Below are 13,124 nucleotides of genomic sequence, written 5' to 3'. Positions count from 1 at the left end.
GACTGGAGGAAGAGGGCGCTGTGAGCGGTGGCCGCTTTTTTTTCTCCCTTCGTCGCGCACCTCGAGTGTGCCCTCGCAAAAGTTCCACTCCTCTCTCTCTTCTCTACTCTTCACTCTCTTTGGCTTCGCCTTCGACCCTTCAAGTACGCTATTGAACGTCAGTCTCAGTCTCTTTGCGGCTCTTGCTTGTTCAAAGCTCTTCTCTTCGACTTTCGACTCGCACTCGCCTCTTTAACATGATGATATGGAGAACAATGTTCTCCGCCCATACACTTATTTCTGGTACCTCTTATCACATGGGGCCACTCTGCGTCTCGTGCAGACCTGCGGTTGTTCAATCGATCCCGTCAGATCTCGGTCGGGCAGTCGCGAGTCTGTTTTACGGGGCGCGAGAGGTTTCCAAATGTCTTCAAACTCTATCTGATCCTCAACGTGCACTCTACGATCGACAACATTCCGGCTGTTGTCACCTAGCACCCTTGAATTCGGAGACGAACGACTTGAACTGACTCGATGTTTTGCTTCATCCTGTTCATAGGCTACCATCAGTTTCAGTTGCTGCGATTATCCACGACATCATGTACTTCATCCGCAATGCATTCCATTCCTACACCTTCACGTCCCGGCTTATGGATGCAGCGAGAGATTCTGAAATTTCTTGGCGTCGTCTCGAGCAACGCCTTGCGCTTCCTGCTCGTGCGGCTATGCCGTTCGATCTCAGTCTTGCTCAGCATTGGGTTTCGAGAGACATGGGCCCGAGAACTGAGCCGTGCTAGGGCTGGTCAGCATGAAGGAGCGAAACCACTGTGTGCACCTGTGCTGACGCATCCCTCTGCTATTGTAGACCGAAGGCGTATACCTTCTGCTGATGCACTCGTCGCTCGTGGACGGACAAACGTGTACAACGGGTGTCAGGGTTTGCTCTTCAGTGATAGCCCGCTCGAACCCCTAAAAAGGATCTCTCGATCTTGAGATTTTCGATATAGCGAATCTGAGCTGAGGTCGAAGTGCCGCCATTTCCGGCTCATACGGGTAGAGTCTTCAGGTGGGACAACAATGCAAGACGGAGGCATGAGTCGGCGAGCGCGCAATTGCCTGTGTACCTAGGCTTTCTCCAAGGCCCCAGCTGGAGAATTCAGTTCACTCGATACTTCTGTTCCTTCGCGTTTCGCTCGGATGGATGCTGCAAATAGATGATCAATCGTCACACTCGGGTCGCATCTTTGCCAAGCTTGCTCAAACTTGGACGCCATGAGAGAGGATTGTCGATAATTTGGTCACGTCGCAGTGTTTATGATTCGAGCAGGTCGTTGGGCATATTTTGAAAGATCGTGACATGCAGACAGGCGAGTGACTGCACTAGATGGAATATTCGAGAGTCGCGGCTCGCAATGGCGATGGAACGTGAACCGGCTGGTCATCGTTGTCTCTCCACATCATATTCGCACCCACTCGCAACCCGCCATGACTGAAGCAATCCCAGTCGACCCTGTACCTGGAGGGGGAGATGCCCTCGACGAAGGATTGTACTCGCGTCAACTGTGAGTGTCCCGTCTCGTGCAGCTCGCAGATGACCTCAGCGCGTTCGAGGTCGCGGTTATCCCCAACGCTCACTTGGGGCAGGAGCCACGATCAACGTTTCGACCCGCTCCTGGTGCTCTCGTGCAGTACACTCGAATAGGGAGTCGGGTGTGGCGGCGAGCGCGGCACCCGAACCGAGCAGGATCTCCCGAACGACTCGTCGCAAGCTCTCATGCTGACTCGGTTGTGCATGTCTGTGCCTTGTGTTCACATCTCAACAGATACGTCCTGGGTCATGAAGGTGAGTTCTCCTATTCTCGCTCGTGCTGATCTCGTCTCGCGAACTTGGCTCACTCGACGGTCTCGGTTCGACAGCAATGAAGCGCATGGCTGCATCCGACGTCCTCATCATCGGCATGTCGGGACTCGGAGTCGAGATCGCCAAGAACGTCTGCCTCGCCGGAGTTAAATCCGTCACCCTCTCAGATCCGACTCCGGTGACCCTGCCGGATCTCGGGACCCAGTTCTTCCTGCGCGAGTCCGACATTGGGAACCGACGCGACGAAGCGACTCGACCTCGACTCGCCGAACTCAACGCGTACACTCCCGTGTCGGTCCTCGCCGAACTTACGCACGACAACATCAAGCGGTTCACGGTGGTCGTGCTCGTGCAGGGCTCGACCGACGAGCAACTCAAGCTGAACGATTTCACCCACGCGAACGGCATCAAGTTCATCGCGGCCGAGACTGCCGGACTGTTTGGATCGGCGTTCTGCGACTTTGGCGCCCAATTCCCAGTGGTCGACCAGACTGGAGAAACTCCGCTCGCCGGCATGGTCGTCGAGATCGAAGAGGCCGAGGAAGCGCTCGTGACCTGCCTCGACGACACGAGGCACGGCCTCGAGGACGGTGATTACGTCCGCTTCACCGAAGTCGAAGGCATGAACATCAACTCGGACTCGGTCGAAGGCGCAAGGAAGGTCACAACCAAAGGTCCCTACACGTTTACGATCGGCGACACGCGCGGACTTGGTCAGTACAAAAAGGGCGGATGGTTCCACCAGGTCAAGATGCCCAAGATGTACGATTTCGTAAGTGTATGATGTCGGCTCTGCGCCTGCGTTCTCTTGCTGATGCCTCTCTCCGCATACGAAACTCGACAGAAACCTCTCCGAGAATCGATCACCGCGCCTGAATTCCTCATTTCCGATTTCGCCAAGTGGGATCGCCCCGCTACGCTGCACATTGGTTTCCAAGCGCTGTCGGCGTTCAAGTCGAAAGAGTCGCGCCTTCCAGCGCCTCGCAACCCTGCCGATGCCGCCACGTTCGTCCAACTCGCGAAAGAAATCGCAGCGCAGGCCAAGTTCGAGGGCGATCTCGACACGAAAGCCCTCGAAGAGCTCTCATTCCAAGCTTCGGGCGAGCTCGCACCGATCAACGCCGTGCTCGGAGGATTTGTCGCACAGGAAGTGCTCAAAGCGTGCTCGGGCAAGTTTGGCCCGTTGTACCAACACCTGTACTACGATGCGCTCGAGGCGCTCCCGACGACGAAGCCGACTGAGGAGGACTGTCAACCGTCGAACCCGCCTTCGCGCTACGACGCCCAGATTGCCGTGTTTGGACGCGCGTTCCAGCGAAAGATTGAGAACAACCGGCAGTTCCTCGTTGGAGCCGGTGCGATCGGATGCGAGATGCTGAAAAACTGGGCCATGATGGGACTCGCGACCGGACCCGAGGGCAAGATTGTCATCACCGACTTGGACACGATCGAGAAGAGCAACTTGAACCGACAGTTCTTGTTCCGACCGAAGGACGTCGGCTCGTTCAAGAGTGAGGCGGCTCGTCGCGCGGCGACCGAGATGAACGAGGCGCTCACGGGCAAGGTCGAGGTGTTCAAACTCGCGGTTGGTGCCGATACCGAAGGTGCGAACGGTTTATCGGTCGTTCCCTCGGTCAAGAGAACTGATCAGATTTCCTTGCAGGTACTTTCGGAGATTCGTTCTTCGACAGCATTGACAGTGTTACGAACGCCCTCGACAACGTTGCTGCTCGTCAGTTTGAGATCGACGCGCACTAGACGAGCAGAACTCGATCTGACCTCTCTTGCCTCGCATTTAGGTCAATACATGGACCAGCGTTGCGTCTACTACGAAAAGGCTCTCCTCGAATCGGGCACGCTCGGCACCAAGGCGAACGTGCAGGTCGTCCTGCCGCACGTGACCGAATCCTACTCGTCTTCGCAAGACCCGCCTGAAAAGTCTCACCCGTCGTGCACGATCAAGAATTTCCCGAACCAGATCGAGCACACGATCGCGTGGGCCAAGGAACGGTTCGAGGAGTACTTTACGAAACCGGCCGAGGTGGTCAACTCGTACCTGTCGCAACCGAATTTCATCGAACAAGCCAAGGTGTCGGGCGAGACGGGTCAGCTGTTGAAGATTCGCAGCTACCTTGTCGAGAACAAGCCTCTCGGATTCGAGGAGTGCATCGTGTGGGCGCGGCAACAGTTCGAGACCGAGTATGTCAACGAGATCAAGCAATTGCTCCACTCGTTGCCTAAGGATCTCGTGAGTCGTACCTAGCGTGGTCTTGGAGTCGTGCTTCGAAGCTGAATGTTTTCTCGTTGACCAGGTGACGAAAGAGGGTACTCCCTTCTGGTCTGGACCCAAACGTGCGCCTGAACCCCTCAAATTCAACTACAACGAGGTATGTCGCAGACCCCTGTCACCGCATGAAAGCATTCGAGTATTCGGTGACTGAGAATCTGTGTGTCTTGAACAGCCCGCGCACATGGAGTTCATCGTTGCCGCTGCAAACTTGCACGCGTTCAACTACGGGCTCAAGGGCGAGAACGACCCGCAGCAGTTCCACCGCACCCTCGACTCGATCCAGTTGCCCGAGTTTGTACCGAAATCGGGTGTGCAGGTGCAGGTCAAGGACGATGAGCCAGTCGCGAACGACAAGGACAAGGCGGCAGAGGCCGACGATGAGGATTTGGGCAAGATCGCGGCGGCGCTACCGCAACCTTCTTCGCTCGCTGGTTACAGGATGGTGCCGGCAGAGTTCGAGAAGGATGACGACACGAACCACCATATGGACTTCATCACGGCCGCTTCGAACCTCCGCGCGCTCAACTATGGCATCAAGATCGTGAGGCCGATATTTATAGTTTTCTGCACTAGACCTGCACACGCTGACAGTTCTCGTTCAACCGTTGTAGGCGGACAAGCATCAGACCAAGGGTATCGCTGGCAAAATCATTCGTGCGTCTGCTTCTCCCGATTGAAAGCTTTTGCCCTCTTCGTAATGCTGATCCATGTGTGTGACTTTCTTCCAGCTGCTATCGCGACTACCACCTGTCTCGCGACGGGATTGGTCTGCCTCGAGCTGTACAAGGTTTGTCTCGAGTTCTCGCCGATTACCTCGAATTTTCCAACTTACGCAAACTTCTCTTGCAATCGCAGATCATAGACGGCAAGACGGATATTGAGCAGTACAAGAACGGATTCGTGAACTTGGCGCTACCCTTCTTTGGTTTCTCCGAGCCCATCGCCGTCCCGAAGAACAAGGTCAGCCCGCGAGGTTTTCCCCTCTGCCCGAAAAGCCTGTCAGAAACTGACGCAAATCGCGACGAGACAGTACTATGACAAAGAATGGACGATCTGGGATCGATTCTTCATCGAGGGAGACTTGACGCTGCAGCAACTGATCGACAAGTTCAAGACGGAGCACAAGCTCGAGATCACGATGCTCTCGTCCGGAGTGTGCATGTTGTACTCGGGCTGGATGCCGAAAGCGAAATTGAACGAGAGGCTCCCCATGCCGTAAGTCGACTCGCATGCTCTGAACCGCTTCAGTGGTTGAACCCTTGTCACTAACCTGTCTCTTTTGGCGACGATTTCAAGCATGTCGCAACTCGTCGAGACGGTGTCGAGGAAACCTATCCCCGAGCATGTTCGCGACATTGTGTGCGAGGTGATGGTCACGGACGACACCGACGAAGATGTCGAGGTGCGTTCTTCTTTCTCCTTTCATGCTCACAAGGGTAGACAAATTGCTCACATTAACCGATTGATCCATTTTTTTCTGCGATCAGGTTCCTTACCTTAAGATCCGTATCCGTTAAGAATTGCCGAGTCAGGCAAAAATTGTAAATCGGGAGTCGCTTTTTCTTTGCAACGCTCTCTCCCATTTTGTTCCCAGAATATGTCAAGGTAGCGAAATTCAGGCATAGTCGCCTTCTGTTGTCGAGCAGTTCAAGCAGCTGTCGAGAGCTTTTCGCAAGTGTGCGCGTGTGATTCTCAGTTGTTGCTTCGCTTAATCTGCGCAAGCTCGGCACATTGGGTATCGTGCAATGATGCTCGCATGCAGCTGCATATTTACCAACAGCAAACCTGATCATTTGGTCACTGTTTGATCCGTTGATTTTCCGCTGGCTCGATTGTTCCCCCTGTTTTTGGTGCACCTTTCCCCTCCACTCGGTCTCTTCACAAGCGATCCCCGACAACCCGCGCTGATTGTTCCGTTGCTACTCTGACTCGTGAGCGCTACGACAGTTTCAACCACGATCTATACCCGACTTTCGATCGCTTGCCTAACAAATCGCGTTGTCTCGAGACAGGCTACGACATTGTCAGCGTCGGTCGATGAAGATCCGAAGAGTATTACTCGATGCGTTCGGAACAGTGTTCTCCCCTACGCAACCAGTCTATACCCAATATGTGCGTCGTCGTCTTGAACATTTTGGGCCCTGACATCGTTTTCTGACTTCTCTCTTCACGTCAGGCTGAAGTGGCAAGATCGTTCGGTCTCGACGTGACTGATTCTCAAGTCAGAGCTGGATTCAAACGAGGTAGCCCCCAAAAAGACTGCTTTCCTGGGAGTTGATCGACTCTGGTGAACGAGACTGACTTTAGGTTTTTTTTCCTCTTTGCTTTCCAAGCGTTCAAGAAGTGGGCACAAACCCATCCTCTGTATGGTAAACATTCGGTCCCTCCACTTGAACCCCGATGGTGGTGGAAAGGAGTCATTGGCGACACTTTTCGATTTGCGGGCGTTTCACACCTGGGTAAGCACAAAAAGCTGTACTTTTTTCCCTGTGTTCCACTTGTCCCCAAAATCTTCCCTGATCAGCACTTGGTTACACTCTAGAGGTTACAAAAGTCGAGAACGAGTTGTCCGATTCTTTGATCGATCGATTCGCCGGTCCAGGGTACACACTTCATTCCGAAGTTCCAAATTTCCTCCAATCTTTATCTCTTCTCGACATTCCACCTCCTTCGATCGTTTCAAACACGGATCCAATCTTGTCGACCATCTTTGATCACCTCGGAGTTTCGGAACGAACGTTGGGTTCGAGTGGGATCAAAAGTCAAGAGATTTATACGACTTGGCATTTCGAGAAAGAGAAGCAAGACGTTCGGTACTGGCAAGACGTGTTTACTCGACTCGAACAAGGACAGAGCGAGAGCGATTCGGAGGCACTTAAACCAGAACAAGTTCTGGTCGTTGGGGACGAACTGCAAGCGTCAGTCTTTTTGGATTCTCTCTTCTCTCTTCGTGTCGAGGTCAGAAGACGTCAGGGTTGACTCTCAAGGGGAGTTATTTGCTTTGATATTCAGAGATTACGAGACACCTCGAAAAGCTGGATTCCAAAGTCTCCTCCTTCGCAGAAGAGCTCCAGAAACGGCAGCAGGAGAAGGACGACGACAAGTCGATCATGCGAATCCTACCTATGTCGACGAGGTCGAGGGTACCCACAACGAGATCGATACGGTGCAAGATCTGATCGAGGTCTTGACCTGGATCGAAACTCGCAATTCGTGACGACTTGTAACCGTCAAGTCGACGTGAAACAAAGATCCAGTCTGCGTCAAAAGTCTCCTGGATCGCTCGCGTCGAATAATTTTGGAATACTGCTCGATACGAGGATTGGGAGAACGAAAGGGGGTATACCCTGACTGGCCACAAAGGAAAAAAAGAGAGCAAGCCAAGAAGGAAAAAGGCAGGACAGAACAGAGGTACGGCCGATCAAAAGACTTTTCGATGAGGGGGAGGATCAAGAGTTGGGAGCAAGAACGAATGACAAGAAGCGCGAAAGACAGAGACTAAAGGGGAGAATTTTTGCGTTGAGCGTGATAGTTGCGTCTGTTTTTGCAGTCTTAGAACGTTTCTTCCTCCTCGTCGACAAGTCCTTCCTCTTGTTGCTCTTCGTCTGGAACTTCAAATCCCTCCTGAGTGCACATGGGAATGCGGAACCAAAACTTTGATGGTGAGCAGGCCAAGACAAAAGGAACAAAAAGGGAGAGCTGCAACGTACCTCGGTCGAGTACAGGATTGCCTGCATTTGCAAAAGAGTGTCTCGTTCAAGATCTTGCATGTCGGCCGCTTCAGGCGATTCTAGCCGAGCTCCAATAATGATTTCAATCTCTCGAAGCTGCTCACAAACCCCAACGAAGTTTTTAGCTTTCCCGGCGGCACTCTAGGCAAGGGGTCTCCCAATAGAAGACTGACCTTGTTGAAGTAAAAGTCTCGCTCCTTCTCGAGCCCTTCGACACTGATCTTCATCTCGCCCATTTGGGCCGAGAGCGCTTCGAACGTTGCCCGGTCGACGCCTCCATTCGCAGGTCCGGTCGACCGCGCGTTCGAAGCCGAAGCACGAGCGGCGGAAGGTCGAGCGCTTGCGGTCGTCGCAGCGGGTCGACCTGCTGTAGGACGCAACGCCGGAGACAAGACATGAGAGTGAGTGTGCAAGTCACGAGACAAGGTAAAATAATCGACGGACCTGCGACTGGTCGACGAGCAGCAGCCGAAGCTGAAGCGCCCGAACCCGAGGCCGAACGACTTCCGGCGGCCGAAGGAGCTCGTGCTGAAAAAGATATGTGTTTGTCTTCAGTTAAATTTGGCCGAGAATTCGGGGAGGGGGGATCGTACCTTCATTCGGAACTCCTCCGAGACCTCGTCTCCTTGCAACTGCGTCGTATTCCGTCCCCGGGAACGTGTTGAGCCAGAACTTGCGGCACCACTGCAAGAACTCGAGATTGTCGAGGGGTTTACACCGCGACAATGCTTCAACCGGAATCGCCTAAGGGATTACTCGACTCTGTTGAGTCAGATCAGGAACAAGAGGAGCGAGCCCATTGAGCGTACCTTGTCGAGCCCGTGCTTCTTGAAGCTCGCCTGGAGGATCTTGTAGTTGTGCAGGTACTCGTGCACTTTGGCGTCAAACTTGACCCTGCTCATAGGCAGGTCCTGGTAGATCGAGTCGAACAGCTGACAGTACACGGCTCCAGTACCTGTTCCCCCAGGAAGAGGGTCAGCAACAGAGGCGACGCGAGGTGCGGGCGCGTAAACTTGCCGCATTGTTCGACCTGAACGAGTGCGATAGTTGAGCGGTGTTTCAGCGGGATGGGGTACGCGAGAGGTCCAGAACGTACCTTGGTGTAGTTGAGTTGCAGGAGATCGTTGATCCAACCGAGCAACTCGGAACGGCTCTCTCCCGACATGGCTGCGTTCAGGGGTGCTCAGGGGCTGTACGAGGACGCAGAATCGATGCGAATCTGTGACGGCGCCCAGCGAGACACGCGTTCGATCAGAATTAGCCGTGACAGCTGCCAGCGCGCGTACGTCGAGGAGATGTCGACAATCCGAGACATTCGGCTCGCCTTTTTCGTTTCTTTTCTCTTGACGAGTCCGAGCACACACATAGTCATGGAATCAGTCAATATGTACTTCAAAGAACGAGAATGAAAGAGAAACACTCCGATGGCGAGTTGCGAGTGATCACTCCGAAGTCGCTTGCGAATCGAAGTCGCGGCCGGCATCCTCCTCTCTCGCTCTCAATCACACTACTTTATGCTACCTCGAACCACTGCAAGGCACCTGCGCACGCTACCCCGGCCACGATCGCTCGGTCAGCCGCTGCAGGACCGCGCGTTCAGCCTCCGATCGCTCGCGCCGTCGGCCCTGCTCCGGTCATCATCGCGCCCGTCCAAATCGGACGACAAGCGATCCAACGACGAGCCGGTCGGACTCGAAGACTTCTTTGGTGGACTGCTCGGCAAGTCGGGCAAAGGTCGCGACCACGCCACTCCTCAACCCGGCGCGATCGACCGTCCTCCGCCCGCAGACGCACTCAAGGAGCGCCTGTTTGGACGTCGTGGCGGGGGACTCCCCGCAGGATCCATCACGGGAGGACCTGGACCCGATCCGAAAAAGAACGGCGATCAGGACAACAAGAAATCGGGAGGTCCTACACCTCCTCCCGGCAGTGGCGGCGAGCCCGGTTCCCAACCGCCGAACCCGTCTGCGACGACCATCCTTGCGACGACCGTCACCCTGTACCTCCTGTACCGCCTCTCGTCCTCGTACGACCCTTCGTCGCGCGAGATCACCTGGCAAGAGTTCCACTCGGCGTTCCTCTCCAAGGGCCTAGTCGACAAACTCACCGTCGTCAACAAGCAACGCGTCCGAGTCTCGCTTCACTCGAACGCGACCGGCCAGAACCCATCGGGATCGCCCGCCGGCGGACCGAATGTTGCTTCGTACTACTTCTCGATCGGCTCGGTCGAAGGATTCGAGAAGAAACTCGAAGATGCTCAAACCGAACTCGGCATCCCCGTCGGCGAACGTATCCCCGTCGCGTTCCACGACGAGATGCCGCTCGGACAAACGATTCTCAACCTGCTTCCGACCCTCCTCCTGATCGGTTCGACCGTGTGGATCTACCGCAGGATGACGGGAGGTGGAGCTGGAGGAGGTATGCTCGGTGGAGGAGGAGGCATGGGAGGTGGTGGAGGTCCCGGCGGAATCTTTGGCGTGGGCAAGTCGCGCGCGAAAATGTTCAACCACGAGACCGACATCAAGGTCAAGTTCGACGACGTTGCCGGCATGGACGAAGCCAAAGAGGAGATTATGGAGTTTGTCAAGTTCCTCAAGAACCCGAAGCACTACGAACGCCTCGGAGCCAAGATCCCGCGTGGTGCCATCTTGTCTGGACCTCCCGGTACCGGTAAAACTCTTCTCGCCAAGGCTACCGCGGGAGAGGCTGGCGTGCCGTTCCTGTCGGTTTCGGGATCCGAGTTTGTCGAGATGTTTGTCGGAGTCGGTGCTTCGCGAGTGCGAGACCTGTTCACACAGGCCAAGAAGAACGCACCCGCGATCATCTTTATCGACGAAATCGATGCGATCGGAAAAGCACGTGGCAAGGGAGGACAGTTTGGCGGCAACGACGAGCGAGAATCGACCCTCAACCAGTTGCTCGTCGAGATGGATGGTTTCGGAACCGGCGAACATGTCGTGCTTTTGGCCGGTACGAACAGGGTCGACGTGCTCGACCCCGCTCTGATCCGTCCTGGTCGATTCGACCGACAGATCGCCGTCTCGAACCCCGACGCTTCCGGTCGCAAGCAGATCTTTGGCGTGCATCTCAAGAAGTTGGTTCTCGACATTCCCAAAGACGAGAAGGCGAAAGCCAAGTCGACCTCGGAGCAAGAGACGAACGAGGAGGAAGGCATCGTCGACGGATCCTCAGCTCAACCCGCAGTCGCTCATTTCTCCCCTGCCTCTCCCTCTCTGACCTCGGCCTCTACCACGTTCTCGTCTTCCATCTCATCGTCTCCGATCCTCTCTGAACTCGCTTCGTCGTCGATCCTCCGCGCGACTCCTACTTCTGACGCTCCCTCGACAAGCTCTGAACCCGCTGCGCCCAAGTCCAAGTCAAACTTTGAGTCCATGTACACGATCAAGGACAAGGAACCGACCGATCCGAACTCGCCGTTAAACCGCCTCATCTCGAAGCTCGCAGCGCACACTCCCGGCATGTCGGGAGCCGACATTGCCAACGTGTGCAACGAAGCCGCGTTGATCGCCGCGCGTCTCGATGCCGAGAGCGTTCAGGAGAAACACTTTGAGATGGCGATCGAGCGAGTCATTGCCGGTATGGAGAGGAAGAGTCGAGTCCTCGACAAGGAGGAGAAGAAGACGGTTGCGTACCACGAAGCTGGTCACGCTATCGTCGGTTGGTTCCTCGAGTGGTGCGATCCCTTGCTCAAGGTTAGCCCCTGTAAAATTTCGTTCTCATCGGGACCAAAAATGCTGATTCTCGGGTCCTTCGTGCTTCAACAGGTCTCTATCGTTCCTCGAGGCGTTGGTGCGCTCGGATATGCGCAAAGTCTGCCAAAGTATGCTATTTTCTCTCTGATGCTCAGAACGCTTCGGGGCTGACAAGATGTGGAAACCCGCAGGGAACGTTACCTCTACACGACTGAGCAACTCATCGACCGAATGTGCATGACGCTTGGTGGTCGAGTCGCCGAGGAGATTTTCTTTGGAAGGATCACGACGGGTGCGCAAGATGATTTGCAAAAAGTGACGAGAATGGCAGCCGAGATCATTGCCAACTGTAAGTTTACCCGCTGCGGTCACCGTTCTTCCGATACTCGAGACTGATGATATATCGTCCAAAAACAGACGGTATGAACTCGGTGGTCGGTCCCCTCTCGTACCGACAGGACCAGGAATCGTTCCAGAAGCCGTTCTCGGAAAAGACTGCACAACTGATCGACGACGAAGTTCGCAAGATGGTGTTTGAGGCGCACCGAAGAACGACCGAGCTCTTGACCGAGAAGAAGGAACAGGTCGAGCTCGTTGCCAAGCAACTCTTGGAGAAGGAGATCCTCACAAGGTTCGTCGCATTACCCAGTCGCTCACAGCGCCATTCCTACCTCTGCATTGATCATTCACTCACGCTCGTTGCACGGTATTCAGGAACGACATGGTCAATCTGCTCGGAGACCGACCTTTCGGTGAAAAGTATGATCACTCGGTCTCGTTCGGTGCTGCTCCGCCCGGTCCGGTCGATCTTCCCGGTGGGATCGAGGACGGAGTGACGGGCAAAGGCATCAACCAGGGTGTCCCTGAGCCCGGAGGAATCGAGGAAGGCCCTCGGGCATAGATACCTCGCTCTCTCTCTCAGCAGTGTCCGTCCGTCCTTGTATTTCCAGCCTCTATGCCGCATCCTTTTCTACCACCGACTCTCCCTCTTGCCTATGAATCTCGTAGTCTCTTGCTGTCGCTTCTCTCGATTGCTCTCTGCACGCATATGTTTCTTCTAATTTGTATCGAAATAAAAATCGCTTTCATCCCTCGGCACACCATCTCCAAGCAGTCTCTATGATGGTTGTCCAACAAGACGCTGGAACCCTTGGCCATCAGGCGACGCTTGTAATACAGAGAGGCTTTTGGCGCTTCAGACCCTTGAATTCGTGTCGCAGTTTCTTGCAAGAAGTGCAGGGAAACTTGGGGCAGTGCCGGTATTGCACCACTCATGAACAAACACACTGACAAAGGAACCAGCTTGAAAGACAGCCCGCGACACCGGGACCGCGAGCCCCTTGGCCCATCAATCCTTCATGCACAGGAGGGCGAGCGGATCCTGGACTCGGCGTGGCTCGCCGAAAAGGATCAGTGCAGTCCGTACTGACGTGTCCCAATTTCTTACACAAGGGACAAGGGACAGTGGGGCAGCCTTGCGCCGAGTGTCCCGCAAATCGACAGCGTGGGCAGTATGCGGTTTCGTGTTGGTGGCGAATCGGGTGTTCCAC

The 13,124-nt window shown here is 54.8% G+C and overlaps 4 protein-coding genes across 4 annotated transcripts; 3 read left to right on the top strand and 1 right to left on the bottom strand.

Annotated features, from left to right (window-relative positions):
• Positions 1-1,464: 1,464 nt before the first annotated feature.
• On the top strand, positions 1,465-5,647 carry UBA1 (E1 ubiquitin-activating protein UBA1; the record flags this gene model as incomplete). Its single annotated transcript, XM_076675636.1, has 14 exons — positions 1,465-1,541; positions 1,803-1,822; positions 1,897-2,612; positions 2,685-3,444; positions 3,504-3,572; positions 3,640-4,088; positions 4,153-4,227; positions 4,303-4,671; positions 4,742-4,784; positions 4,859-4,917; positions 4,986-5,090; positions 5,161-5,345; positions 5,427-5,532; positions 5,618-5,647. 14 exons carry the CDS (start codon positions 1,465-1,467, stop codon positions 5,645-5,647), a joined length of 3,063 nt encoding a protein of 1,020 aa, XP_076537720.1.
• A 520-nt stretch (positions 5,648-6,167) lies between these two features.
• On the top strand, positions 6,168-7,347 carry DPI35 (Dpi35p; the record flags this gene model as incomplete). Its single annotated transcript, XM_076675635.1, has 5 exons — positions 6,168-6,242; positions 6,307-6,373; positions 6,464-6,589; positions 6,673-7,048; positions 7,143-7,347. The coding sequence occupies 5 exons, from the start codon at positions 6,168-6,170 to the stop codon at positions 7,345-7,347; spliced, it is 849 nt and encodes a 282-aa protein (XP_076537719.1).
• A 335-nt stretch (positions 7,348-7,682) lies between these two features.
• Positions 7,683-9,026, bottom strand: BIM1 (microtubule-binding protein BIM1; the record flags this gene model as incomplete). Its single annotated transcript, XM_076675634.1, has 7 exons — positions 7,683-7,754; positions 7,841-7,957; positions 8,035-8,228; positions 8,306-8,389; positions 8,455-8,605; positions 8,671-8,816; positions 8,954-9,026. 7 exons carry the CDS (start codon positions 9,024-9,026, stop codon positions 7,683-7,685), a joined length of 837 nt encoding a protein of 278 aa, XP_076537718.1.
• Positions 9,027-9,375: 349 nt separating this feature from the next.
• On the top strand, positions 9,376-12,475 carry JCM15063_003712 (uncharacterized protein; the record flags this gene model as incomplete). The annotated part of the gene is made up of 5 exons (XM_076675633.1): positions 9,376-11,574; positions 11,647-11,702; positions 11,766-11,923; positions 11,992-12,205; positions 12,289-12,475. 5 exons carry the CDS (start codon positions 9,376-9,378, stop codon positions 12,473-12,475), a joined length of 2,814 nt encoding a protein of 937 aa, XP_076537717.1.
• Positions 12,476-13,124: the final 649 nt, after the last annotated feature.

The sequence above is a fragment of the Sporobolomyces koalae genome (genome assembly GCF_050403365.1).
Source record: "Sporobolomyces koalae JCM15063 DNA, S_koalae_JCM15063T_v1_ctg1, whole genome shotgun sequence".
NCBI lineage: Eukaryota > Fungi > Basidiomycota > Microbotryomycetes > Sporidiobolales > Sporidiobolaceae > Sporobolomyces > Sporobolomyces koalae.
This window is presented reverse-complemented; position numbering and strand designations above follow the sequence as displayed.